Raw genomic sequence first — 12,275 nt, 5'->3', positions numbered from 1 at the left:
GGTGCCGGCACATCCCGCGTCCGCTCACAGCCCGCCGTGTGCTGTAGCCAGACTGCTCTTCCTCCAGCTACTGCGCTCGGGGCGTCTTTGCTGGCGGCGAAGCCCCATTGCCGCGTTGTGGCCTGGCGCGGCGGTGCCGAGTCGGCTGCGGGGACGCGCGGGCGCATGGCCATTGCTCACCCTGCCCCTCTCTGCTTCCTTCTTCCCCCAGTTGCCGCCCGCGAGAGCATCCCCCGGTCCGCGCTCGTGCCGAAGATGCTCTGCCCGCTGCTCGCGCTGGCAGCGCTGGCCTCCGGCCTGGCAGGTGAGCGGGGCGCCCCGGGGACCGGGTCTTGCTCCAGGATGCGACGTCGGTCCCGGCAGGGCTGCCCTGGACCCACAGCCGGGTGACCCAGAGCCCTCGGCCCTGGCACTAACGCAGCCGCAGTGCCCAAGGGCGTCCAGTAACTGAAATCCTTTTGGGATGTTCCCCGCTGGCGATGCTTCCAGCCAGGCTCCATGACGTTCCTGAAGGCGCCTGGCATTTACTGTAGCTGGAGGTAGCCGCGGCGTGGCGAGTCTGCCAGGGAGCCGGCTGGCTGCCCAGGAGTCATCCCAGCCCAAGCCAAGGGCTCGTTTGCCAGCGCTGGCAGCCTTCATCCACCCCGGCTCCGTCCCTCGTGCTCCTCCCCTCCATCATCCTTCAGGAGCCTCCTCTCTCTTCCCGGTCCTTTACTCCAAGCTCATGTCTTGCGGTGGCTGGTGCTGCCCTGATCCCAGCAAGGCGCTTGCTGCACGYGGTGGCTTTGCCCTATCTGGGAAAGGCTGCTGAGATGGAAAATAAATCCTGGCTGCAGATACAGCCGCGCTCCTCCCTTGCTCCCGGGCGAGTTTTTTCCCCTTCTCCTCCCTTTACAAGCTGCTTGTGGCCATTAGAGAACTGGGGATTCCCATTGCATTGAGAACCTTGCAGGCAGGACGGTCACCAAGGAGGAGCATCCGAGCCGTAAATGTGCAGCTGGTCCTGGACGGAGCCGTGGGGTCCGTGCGGTTCGGGTGTCCCGGCAGCTCCCTGCGCAGAGGTGCGTGGAGAGGCAGTGCTTGCTGCTCCTGGACAGCTGAGGGCAGCAATCGCCAAGGTTTGGGAAGTGCCACGCAGCCTGCACTGCGACCAGCTCCGGTGCCGCGTGCTGGTGTCTCTGCTCCCCGGTGGCTTTCTCGGACAGGCTACGCTGCGCTGGTATGAGGGCTGCTTCAGTTGACTCTCCCGTTGCCAGCAGCTTGGGCCTTTCTGGGAATTGTTGCTAGGAAGGGCTTGAGATGCCAGTTGCTCTCAGTTGGGAATAGAGTGGGAATTGCAGCCACTTTCCAGCTTTGGTCACGATCATATCACCCGTTCCTGCAGCGCTCCGTTCTTCATGCTTARCTGTCATCCAGATCATCCGGGAACGTGTCTGGGGTCTCATCCCCGCATGCCTGCGCTCTCTTGCCGCCCTCCTGCAGGTGCCATGGAGATCCGGGTGCCGGAGGAGCCCGTGGTGGCTCTGTTTGGCCGGGATGCCACCCTGCACTGCGCCTTCTCCCCCAAGGCCAACTTCAGCCTGGACGACCTGACGCTCATCTGGCAGCTGACGGACACCAAGCGCGTGGTGCACAGCTTCTCCGGCGGCAAGGACCAGCTGGCCGACCAGGGTGCCGGCTTCGCCAACCGCACGGCCCTCTTCTACGAGCAGCTGGCCCGCGGCAACGTCTCGCTGGTGCTGCGGCGCGTGGAGATCTCCGACGAGGGCAGCTTCACCTGCTTCGTGCGCGTCCGCGGCTACGACAGCGCCGCCGTGCTGCTGCAAGTGGCCGGTGAGAGGTGGAGGGTCCCCGCACGCGCCCCGGATGGGAGGGCTCTCCCCTGTCACGCTTTTCCTCACCTCTTTCTCCGTATCCCGCTGAGTTGGCCCCTCTCCGGCAGCCCCGGAGCAGCCCCGTGCTCGGGTGCTGCGTGTCGGCTGCGGATGCGCACGGGGCCCGTTTGCTCCCGGCTGCACTCGTGTCTCCCCTGAGCTCTCCTCGGCTTTGGCGCAGCCTTTTTGCTCCTGGGAAGTGCCGCTTCTCCAGCTGCCTGATTTCTAGCGCTCCGTGSTTGCAGCGTCCCTGAGCCCCTGGGTGTAGGAAGGGAGCAGGAGGGTCCCTGGTGCGCAGTTGTTGGTCTAGTGATGGAGCGATGGGTAGGTGCCTTGGGGAAATAAGGAGAAAAGGACCGTTTATTGCTCCAGGCATGATCCTTCAGTCACCTCTGTCACCTCCTCTCCCTTTCAGCTCCTTACTCCAAGCCCAACTTGAACATGGAGCCCAACAAGAACTTGAAGCCGGGGGACCTGGTGGCTGTGACTTGCCACGCGTCCCGCGGCTACCCCGAGGCCACTGTGCTCTGGCAAGACAGCCACGGCGGCAACATCACGGAAAACGTCACCACGTCTCAGGTGGCCAACGAGGAGGGTCTCTTCGATGTGCAGAGTGTCCTGCAGGTGTCAGTGGAGCCCAGCAGCACCTACTCCTGCCTGGTGCGGAACCCGGTGCTGCAGCAGGAGAGCCAGGCCTCCGTCACCATCACGGGTAAGCGGCCAGGGGAYGTCAGAGATGGGGTCTCTCTGAAGAACATGATGGGCTTTGCTTTGCTGCAGGCCTGCTTACGACCCTGTGGGCCCTAGGCAAATATTGCATTACTTGTAGTGCCAGCTGACACTATGTGAAGAGAAGTCAGGAGGAGAGGGAGCTGTGAGAACAGAGCGTAAATCCAGGCGGGCCCCGTTGGTTACCTGCTGTCTGTGGTGCAGGCGCTGCTGTGAGAGCATCGCCCGGCCTYGCCGCGTCCCTCTGACAGCTCTCGTGGCCTGATAAACGGGAGCTAAACGGCCTTTGTTGTGGATGGGGCTGGCAGGGCTCGCTCGGGGACGGAGCTGTGCTGGGCACACGAATCCATGCTCCCGATGTGGGAGACATCCTGGGCGACAGGGGCTCCCTGCAGCTGTGAGCTGCTCCCGGTCGGCGCGGCGCAGCAGGGATGCAGTCCTGGTGCTGCTCCCGAGGAGGCYGGCTCCTCCACGGGCTCGTGCTGGCCACGAGCTCGCCGAGCCTTTMTAGATGCCCCGGATAACCTCGTGCGCTCGCTGGTAACATTAATYAGTGCTTAATTGTCCTGGGTACAGCAGCTGTTGGGCTGTGAAGGAGGGTTCCGTGGTGGAGCATAAACCTTTTGGGTGGCAGAGCCCTTCCCGCGAGCCCCGCGCAGCTGCACGGAGGGGCCCGAGGAGGAAGGCGCCCGAGCATCCCCGCTTCCGTAGGAAGGGCCAGCGTCCGTGCGCTCCTCATTCCCACAGCACTGGATGAGCAGGAGCAGGCGGTGCAGCGAGCGCTCTCCAAACCTTCTCTTTAGCTTCTRAGCAAGCGCGGGGTCAGCTTGCAGTTTGAATTTATTAGGGCAATTATTTAAAGGTTAATGAGTTCTATGGAGTGACTCAACCTGCCCATTTCCTGCTTTCCCATCCGGATCCAGAGCTGCGGCTGTGAGGCCGTAATTAGAGGAGCTCATGGCTGTATTTCCAGGGACCCGACCTGGCCTCCGCGTCTGTCCCTATGGGACTGGGGAGTCCCTTGCGGTGGCCGCTGGGGTGGCTGCGCTCATGGTGCTCGAGGTGCTCACAGTGCTCATGGTGCTTGTGGCACTCATGGCACTCACGGCGCTCGAGGCGCTCACGGTGGTCATGGCACTCATGGTGCTCATGGATCTCACGGCGTTCCCGTCCCCAGGCCAGCACCTCGCCTTCCCCGCCGTGGCGCTCTGGGTGACCGTGGGACTCGCCATCTGCGTCCTGGGGCTGCTCGTAGCCCTGGCCTACGTGTGCCAGAAGAAAATCCGGCAGAGCTGCGAGGAGGAGGAGGCCAACGCAGGTAACGTGCTCGGCTCCCGGGCCGTGGGTGGGATCCCTGCTAAGCGGAGCCGAGGAGCCGCTCGGCCGGAGCTCTCGGCGCCCGCTGTGCGCTTCCCTGCCCRCTGCACGGCCCTCGCTCTGAGCAGCGGCCCTTGGAGCCGGGGCAGGACCCTCCCTGCTGCAAAACGCAGCACGGCCGGCTGCTCTTGTGACGGATCTGGGGCAATTGGAGCTCCTTTGGCCCTTGCTCCCCCTCTGTGGCCTTGCTGCGGCAGTTTGGAGGCGGATGCCTTTGGAAAGCTCCCAGCCATGAGGTGTAACCAGGGCCCCGCTGCTCTGGAGAAGCAGAAGGGCTGGAGCTGTGCAGCTGTCCGGAAAAGACGGGTTCTTTGCCCAAATGACCCTTTCTGGTGCAGTTTGGAGGGAACTGGGCGGCACGGGTGGCACCGGGGGGCCTGGAGCGAGGCCGGGGCTGGTGCTTCATGTGCTCCCGGCTCCTGTCTTGCAGGGACGGAGGAGCCGGACGAGGARGGGGACGAGCCCAAGACAGGTGGGTGCCGGGATCCGCTGGGGTCCAGGAGCTGGGGAGGGGGTGTCTTGGTGCCCCCCGGCCGGCAGGCCCCGGCGCCACTCGCTCACTGTTGCCCTCTGTCCCTTGCAGCCTTGCAGCCGCTGAGGAGCGCGGGGAGTAAAGAAGGTGAGCGCGGCGCCGCTGCGCCCTTCCCTCCGCGCGTGTCCCCCGTGGAGCCCTCCGGGGGATCCAGGCCCTRTTCCCGCCTCTCTCCGCCTTGTGTCCCCTCAGCTTCTCAATTCACCTCCCCCTGTATTCCCGGCCTCGCTTCGGCCTCCGCCGCGGCTGAATCACCGCTGATTCCGCCCTCCCTCCTCCACCCCCGTTATTAATGGCTTTTTTCTCCAATGCTAATTTYCCCCCCCTCCTGATAGTTCTATAAAAGGCGTCTTTTTGCTTTTGGCTTATAATTTCTTTGCTGATTTCTATTTTTTTTCTTTTTTTCGCCTCAACCATTTCCAGATAACGAACAGGAAATCGATTGATGGGAGCCGGGGGAGAGCTCGGAGCGGCCCCCCAGAGCAGATGAACTGTCCCCCGTCCCCAAGGCCCACGGGGACGAGCTGCGGGTGACCGAGGACATGCACGAACGCCCCGACWCAGACTGGCCGCTGCCGCCAGGATGGCCCCATCCTCCTCCTCCTCCTCCTCCTTCCTAGTGGCCCTTCCTCCTTCCTTCCTGGTCGTCCTGGCGCTGGGAGCCCTTTGGCCTCCGTCCCCCTGCCACGGCTTCAGGTGCCTTCGGGGGCGGATTTCGATGCCCCTTCCAATTCCCGAGGCCCCGATGGCCGGGTGAGGGGCTCGGCGAGGGCCCTGGGAGCGGGAGGGAGGCCGGGGCGCCGTGGTGCCCTCCAGGGACCGGGTTCAGCCTCTGCTCAGCTCCGGCTCCTGGAAAACCCTCCCGAATGACGGATTTCGGAGCGGTGGGTGCGCGCTTGCCTTCCGACTGGAAAGAGATGGGATTGACACGGCTGGTCCGCGCGGGCGGCCCCGGGGCTGCGGGTTTGTCGCGCCTCCACGGTCCCCCCGACCCTGCTGCGGTCAATGGGTCTCCTGTTGTCTTGAATTTATTTAAATTCCAGAATCTGGAGGTTTTTGTGCCTTGACCAATAAACTTTTAGATCTTTTTGGACGGTGCTTCCCGGCCCCTGTGTGGTTTTGGGGTCCCCGTGGCCACAGGCCAAGGAACGGTTGGCGACCAAAGGCCTTTGTTTGTGTTGAGTTTTGCCATTTCTCTTGCAGGAAAAAGTCAGTGAAAAKCTCAATAATTGGGAGGCTTTTGCTTTAGTAAGAGTCCCAGGTCCTTCCCTCCCCAGGCACGTTCCTGTATCCAGAGCCCTGGGAAGGGGACGCTGCCTCTTGCACCCCTGTGCCRGAAGACAAGGAAGAGGAGGAGAATGAACCTCTTTATCTCCCACTTCASAGCCCTCTCCCCTTGGGAAATGCGACCTCCGCGGGTGCTCCGCTGGGGAGCTCGGCTGAGCTTCCCGAGGACAACGTGGCGTTTGGGGGCAGCACGTGCCAGGACGAAACGAGSAGGAAAACAAAGGCGCTGCTCCCCATTCCCATCCGGAAGCTTGGGGCTGGACCGGGGCTGGGCAGATGGGGCGGCGATGCCTCTGGGTGCTGCGAGGTGTTGGGAAGCTTCCCGATGTACCTCAATATCCGCCACGTTTCCGAAGCCTCCTGCATYGCACGGCCCTGCCATGGGCTGCAATAAGCGCTGTCTTCCCGGGAGCCTCTTCCAGAGGGAGCTTCGCCTTGGCGACTCCTGTCACCCCTCCCAGAATGTGAGGCCTATCCGGGTGTTTTGGTGCCGCTTTCTCTCTCCCGAGGCCCCTTTTTTTCCAGATGGAGCCCCGAGCATGTTGCTTCCTGCAGCCACGGTGCAGCCGGTCCCAATATGTCAGCGATAACCAGGGAGTTTAGAGACATTTTAATTATAGACCTGGCCCCGCTGTGCCATTTGTCAGGGGCAGCTTCAGCGATTTATCAATCAGCAGCTCTAAGAGATCTGAAGCAGGAATAAAGCAGCGCGCCTATTTATCTGCCTGACTCAGAGGTCGCTGTGGAAATACCTGAAGGAAAACAGTGATATTTCTTAAGAGTTCCTCACTGGCATTTAGAAGTGGTCTCCGGCCAGGGATATTGATGAGCCCCGCGAGTCCCAAGGTACAGAGAAATCCCCCCATTTTTACCATGCTCCGTCTCCCGTTAGGAGCACCCCTGAGCTCCAGGGCGGGATGAGGGATGCTTGGACATTGCCAGGTCCCTGCAATGCCCCTCGTGACAAAATATTCAACACTCCAGTGATAAAGCRCCCGGTCAAAGAGATCCCTTCAGGTGAGACACTGAGAAGAGCTTGGAAGAAGCGCAGAGGGTTGGAGCTCCTTGGCTTTCCGTGGAGCACCGTGGTGCTGGAGATGGTGCCACGTAAGCAGAGCGCTTTGCATCTCACCCCAAAGGTCATCTCCGTGTCCACGCTGTCCTCCAAGGCTGGTCTGCTCCTGCAGAGGACACCTCTTTGCTTTCCAATATTCCCAACCAGATGGAGAAATAGCACATGGAGGTTAAGGGATGGAGGGAGCTGCAGGAGAGCCTGGTGAGCCCCATCCCAAGGGAAGCAGAATTGCTGAGTTGCCGCCAGCACAGGCAAAGATGGATCATGGCTGGGAAAGAGAAGGGAGATGTCCCCTGGTGTCCTTCATTACCAAAGGAAATGTGTGGAGAGAGGACTTCGCRGATGGAAAAGGCTATTCCTTCAGAGCCATTAAACACAGATTACAGTGATGGATGCTGCAGCAAGAGAGCCGGGAGATGCTGGATGGGGTTTTTTCGCTGCCTATCGATCACGAGTGGCTAATGCACCCAAATGAGAATAAAAGCTGCTCTCCTCCCAACAGATTCAGCCTTTCCCTCACCAGCAGGAAGCAGCCRCATTTAAGGGCCACGAATCTTCCGTCCCCGTTTCATCCCGGAACCCGTTTGGGGCCGTCCCGCTCCCGTTGCTCTGCCCGTGTGGCGGGAGCAGATGAAGTGGCGGCTGGGCCGGGGGCGCCCGTCCTGCGGGCTCAGCACCCACGGATCCCCTCCCTCTCGGCTGTGCATGTACGTCTTTATTAGGTCTGCAGAACAGAAGGCTGGAAAATTCCAGGCCTGCATCCCTGCGGATCGGCGATGGGTTTGCAATGCCGACTATTATTATTATTTATTTATTTTTATCTCAGCAGAGCTCTTTTGTCTTTGAGGAAGAACAGGGTCATTTCCCCTAGAGCAGCAGCTCCCTGTCCCCTGAGGTGCCGTCCTGCGCTCTGGCCTGGGCACTGGGGTCCCCCGGGCTGCCCCGTTTGGGGCTGGGGGCATGGGAAGCAGGCGGGAAAGCCGGGCAGGGCAGTGGGCCCTGCTCTTCAGAAAAGCCAAGCACAGGGCCTAGACCTGCATCATCCGCGGGGCGCTCGGCCGGCTCCAAGCCAGAAACGACTTGCAGATCTGCCCCGTTTCGTCCCCGCGGGGCAAAACCCACTAATCCAGCACAGGGGACGCCCTGGGCTTAGACTTTCCCCGCCAGCTGGAAAGCTTTTTCTTGTTGTATCATTTATTCATCACTCATTAAAAAAAAAAAAAAAGGGAAAAAAAAAGGCAGGAAAGCAGGGCAAGGCAGGGCCCGGAGCCGCTCCCGCAGGCCCTGCTCCTCAGCACGGCTCTCCAGCACATGAAGCAGGGGCTGCTCCATCTGTTGCAGGCTGCAGTGCCGGAGCTGCAAGGGTGGGAAGGGGAGGCTTCCCGCGGGCCGGTGGAGCCCCTTTTCCTGGGCACATGTACAAAGCACCTTAAAAAATGCCAGTGACGGCATCGCTGGGGTTAACGAATCTCCCACAGCTCCTGCAACGGCGTCAGCAAAGAGCACGTACAGATACGTGGCCATCAGCGGCCTGGGGCCACGYGGGGACGGTGCCCTCCGTGGGCACGGCCACCTCCGTGTCCAGCCCGTGCAGAGCTGCGAGTCATTGCGCTCTGTACACCGGCAGATGTGCCAATTAGCCTGGTTAGCACACGGAGGCCAATTAATCTCTTGATTACGCCTGCCATTCACTTATCAGGAGCTATTATGAGAAGATCAGCTTTGGTACCTCTGCCCGCCACGCAGATAAGCTGGTTGTGATGCCTTCATTACTCGAGATACGGTTGCGCGGAGCAGACAGGCGTGAAATGGAGTGTGGACAGAGCGCCAAGGAGCAGAGGCGGCAGCCCAGGTGGCTCCTGCAGTGAGGACAGGGCTATGAGAGAAGCCACTGCAGTTTTGCACGTGCCACCGTACCCCGTGCAGTGCTGGTGCTCAACAGCCAGGGCTTGGGCATCCCTGATGCTGCTGTGGGGGTCAGCAGCACTTCCCAACACAGCCACAGGGTCAAAATGCTGCAAGTCCTTCCTGGGTGGAGCACACGAGCTCCTTGGTGCACCAGAGACTTGTGATGRACACCCAGCAAAATCCCCTTGCCTTGTCCCTGTGCTCTTGCCTTGGCATCACCCTCATTAGGAGATCACTGCAGAGCTGCCCATGAGTAGTAACACTCAAGGGGRCCTGATTGAGCCCTTGGGGTGCTGGTGGCCCAACCTGGCCAGGTTGGCATCGCTGGGGCATGGGCATAGAGCCAGGGGACAAGAGGTCCATCTGGTACTGGGGCATATAAGGAGAAGCTCTCGAGGGCCAGCATTGCTGGAGACCCAGCTGGGTCAGGACAACCCCACTGGCTGCCCCAGGGCCTGTCCCAGGTGGGCCCCGTTGGCCTGGGCTGCGGCCCCAGGTGTGCTGGGTCTGCGTGGGCTCCAGTTCGGGTATAAAGGCTCTGAGCAACAGCCTCTCCCCATGCTGGGCTTGCTGAGGCCAAGATGGGGTCTGGAGGCAGCCTGGGGTTTGCTCTCTTGTGCTGGGTGCTGGCCAGAGTGGTGTCTTCTGGCCCCTGGGATTCCTCTTGGAGGAATTCRGGGGTTTTGAGAGTGAGAGGGGACTCTTCTTGGAGACAACCCCAGGYACCCGCCTTGTCCCAGGCCTCCCCCTGGGCTTGGGTTGATCTCTCCCAGCTCCAGGCCGCGTCCCCGCAGCACCCGGTGACCGTGCGGTGCCAGGAGGCCCAGCTGGTGGTCACGGTGCACAGGGACCTCTTTGGCACGGGGCGCCTGGTGAGGGCTGCGGAGCTGAGCCTGGGCCCGGCCGCCTGCGCGGCCGCGAGCGCCACCGACAGCGCCGTGACCTTCGTGGCCGGGCTGCACGAGTGCGGCAGCACCCTGCAGGTGAGGAGGGCCCCGAGCCGGGCCTGAGGCTCCTCTGGAGGCCACTGTGTGTGTGGAGGAGGCCTCAGTGTCCTGCACCCTCCTTCTCAGGAGAGGGTGAGGGGTGATTGGGTCCAATGTGCTGGAGTGCCCTGGGAGGAGGATGTTTGCAGAGCCCCAGGCTTACAACCCGTGTCTACTTGGTGTGTGCTCATGTGTGAGTCCTGGTGACTGCTCTCCCATGCAAGCCATGGGGCATCTCTCTCTGGCATAGAGAGATCATGGTGGATTGGGAAGCGTGGAAGATGGTTGCTGTCCGTGGCTGGTGGATCTAGGTGTCCTAGGGCAGTGTTGGGTATCTGAATGCGCTCACCTTCTTGGGATGACTGCCTCCTTTCACTGACATCAGTTCTCTCACATGTTCCTTCCAGATGACCCCGGACTCCTTGATCTACAAAACTAGTTTGTCCTACAAACCTACTCCCACAGGCAACCTAGTCATCATAAGAATGAGCCCTGCGGTGGTTCCTATTGAGTGTCATTATCCCAGGTGAGCAGATAAGGCAGACTCTACTCCTGTGGAYCTTGGGTTGCGGTGACATCCTTAATGAGGCATGGCCCTCTATCCAGGAGGAATAACGTGAGCAGCAATGCCATCAGGCCCACGTGGGCTCCTTTTCGCTCCACCCTGTCATCAGAAGAGAAGCTGGTGTTTTCCTTGCGCCTCATGAACGGTGAGTACAACACTAGAAATCCTTATGTCCCTCTGATCATCAATCCTTCCAGATCTTGGCCACAGATACTGGTGTCCCAGGGAGAAAGCAGCTTTTTGGACTAAAAATGGCTATTGTGGAAATGAGGTGTGCAAGTTTCTCCTTGGATTAAGAAGTCGCTTGTATGCCATGAGGGAACTGCCCTTGCTTGCCATGGTGATGCCTGAACATAGGAGGGTAATAGTTCTTCAAAAGTGACCTGTACCCTTGAACCTGCCTTCCAGATGACTGGAGTGCGGAGAGACTCTCCAATGGATTCCAGCTGGGAGAGAGCCTGCACTTCCAAGCTGATGTCGACTCTGAGAACCATGTCCCTCTAAGACTCTTTGTAGATGAGTGTGTTGCTACCTTGACCCCAGACAAGAACTCCTCTCCCCGATATGCCTTGATTGACCTTCATGGGTAAGGGATGGGCTGCTGCCTGYGTGGGCTGCTGCTGTAGCTGGTTGGGAAGCTGCTGACTTCTGGCCCTTGTCTAGGTGTTTGGTGGATGGGAGRTCAGATGAGTCCACTTCAGCTTTCCTGTCCCCAAGACCAAGGCAGGAAACACTGCAGTTCATGGTGGATGCATTCAAGTTTGCCAAAGATGATAGAAATTTGGTGAGATGTGGTGGTGGTCCCACTCCTCCACGTTTTCCAAAGTGAAGCTGCTCTGCATGGATAAACATAACTCTTTCTGGGTGTGTTTGTTTAATATTCCTTCCAGATCTACATCACGTGCCACCTGAAGGTCTCCCCAGTTGACCAGCCCCCAAATTCACTGAACAAGGCCTGTTTCTTCAACAAAGCCAGCAGCCTGTGAGTAGCTGACACGTATGGGGAGAGGGTGGTGACCAGCTTAAGAAGAGGTCTCACAGCTGGTTCTATTTCAGCTGGGTTCCAGTGGAGGGTACTGGAGACATCTGCAGCTGCTGTGAGACTGGCCACTGCCAYTTCCAGGGAGGATACTCCAGGAGAGCCAACCCTTTGGCCAGATGGCCCGGGAGGCGCTTGAGAAGAGCTGTGCCTTCTGGACCAGGTATGACTAAGGGGGACTCCAAAGGCTGGGGGACTCTTCAGGCTGGCACAACCAAAGATGCTGAAAGATCTTTGGAGAAGATCTGATCTCAAGAAMAAAACAAGCTGCTGTTTCTTGTCCTTGAGCAAGGAACTACTAAAACTATTGTAAACCTGGCTCTGCAGGGACCATACCTCTGGAAGAGCTACCTGAGACTAAGTGTGAACTTCTTTCCCTGACAACTTTCATGTCTCTTCCTCCTTAGATGGGCCCTCAAAGGGATTGGAAGCTGATATTTCAGTTGGACCGCTAATAATCCTTGATCCAGCTCGGGGATTGTGGAGTTCCTCAGAAGGTCTATGGCCAGCAGGGAAGACTGTACAAGGTATGGATTTTCTTTCTGTGTGAACATATTTTAAAATGCCATTGGAGGTGACCCCAGGATGATTTAGTCYCAAATCCCTTGTGACTTGACTGCTRGACAAAGTCAGGCACTTCAGTCTAGGAGATTCCTTTCCAAAGCTGCCTGCCCTGAATCCYGGCACTGACAGAGAGTGGAAAGCCATTCAGTGCCTAGTAAATGGGTCTCCTCTCTTCTAGGTGCTGCTGGAGGACTCTCTACACTGGTCCAAGTTGTCATGCTCATTGCAGCTACTGTGCTGAGCTTGAGTGCCCTGGCACTATTCCTGGTGTGCAAGAAATGCAGCTGCCCTCCTGYGGGAGTGTTCTTGTAACCCCCTGGAATAAACAGTGATGCTTCT

At 59.5% G+C, this 12,275-nt stretch overlaps 2 protein-coding genes across 2 annotated transcripts; both read left to right on the top strand.

Annotated features, from left to right (window-relative positions):
- The first annotated feature begins 249 nt into the window (after positions 1-249).
- On the top strand, positions 250-5,298 carry CD276 (CD276 molecule). The gene is made up of 7 exons (XM_026043636.1): positions 250-304; positions 1,483-1,833; positions 2,290-2,586; positions 3,781-3,921; positions 4,411-4,452; positions 4,564-4,599; positions 4,936-5,298. The coding sequence occupies exons 1-7, from the start codon at positions 256-258 to the stop codon at positions 4,956-4,958; spliced, it is 939 nt and encodes a 312-aa protein (XP_025899421.1). The 5' UTR covers positions 250-255; the 3' UTR covers positions 4,959-5,298.
- Positions 5,299-9,363: 4,065 nt separating this feature from the next.
- Positions 9,364-12,275, top strand: LOC112951003 (zona pellucida sperm-binding protein 3-like). Its single transcript, XM_026043626.1, has 9 exons — positions 9,364-9,765; positions 10,176-10,294; positions 10,375-10,478; positions 10,742-10,919; positions 10,997-11,117; positions 11,224-11,315; positions 11,390-11,535; positions 11,780-11,899; positions 12,115-12,275. Exons 1-9 carry the CDS (start codon positions 9,364-9,366, stop codon positions 12,246-12,248), a joined length of 1,416 nt encoding a protein of 471 aa, XP_025899411.1. The 3' UTR covers positions 12,249-12,275.

This window comes from Nothoprocta perdicaria, unplaced genomic scaffold, assembly GCF_003342845.1.
Source record: "Nothoprocta perdicaria isolate Ctin4 unplaced genomic scaffold, notPer1 scaffold_332, whole genome shotgun sequence".
In the NCBI taxonomy this organism is placed as follows: domain Eukaryota; kingdom Metazoa; phylum Chordata; class Aves; order Tinamiformes; family Tinamidae; genus Nothoprocta; species Nothoprocta perdicaria.
The sequence above is the reverse complement of the archived record's forward strand: the minus strand, read 5'-3'. Positions and strand labels throughout refer to the sequence as shown.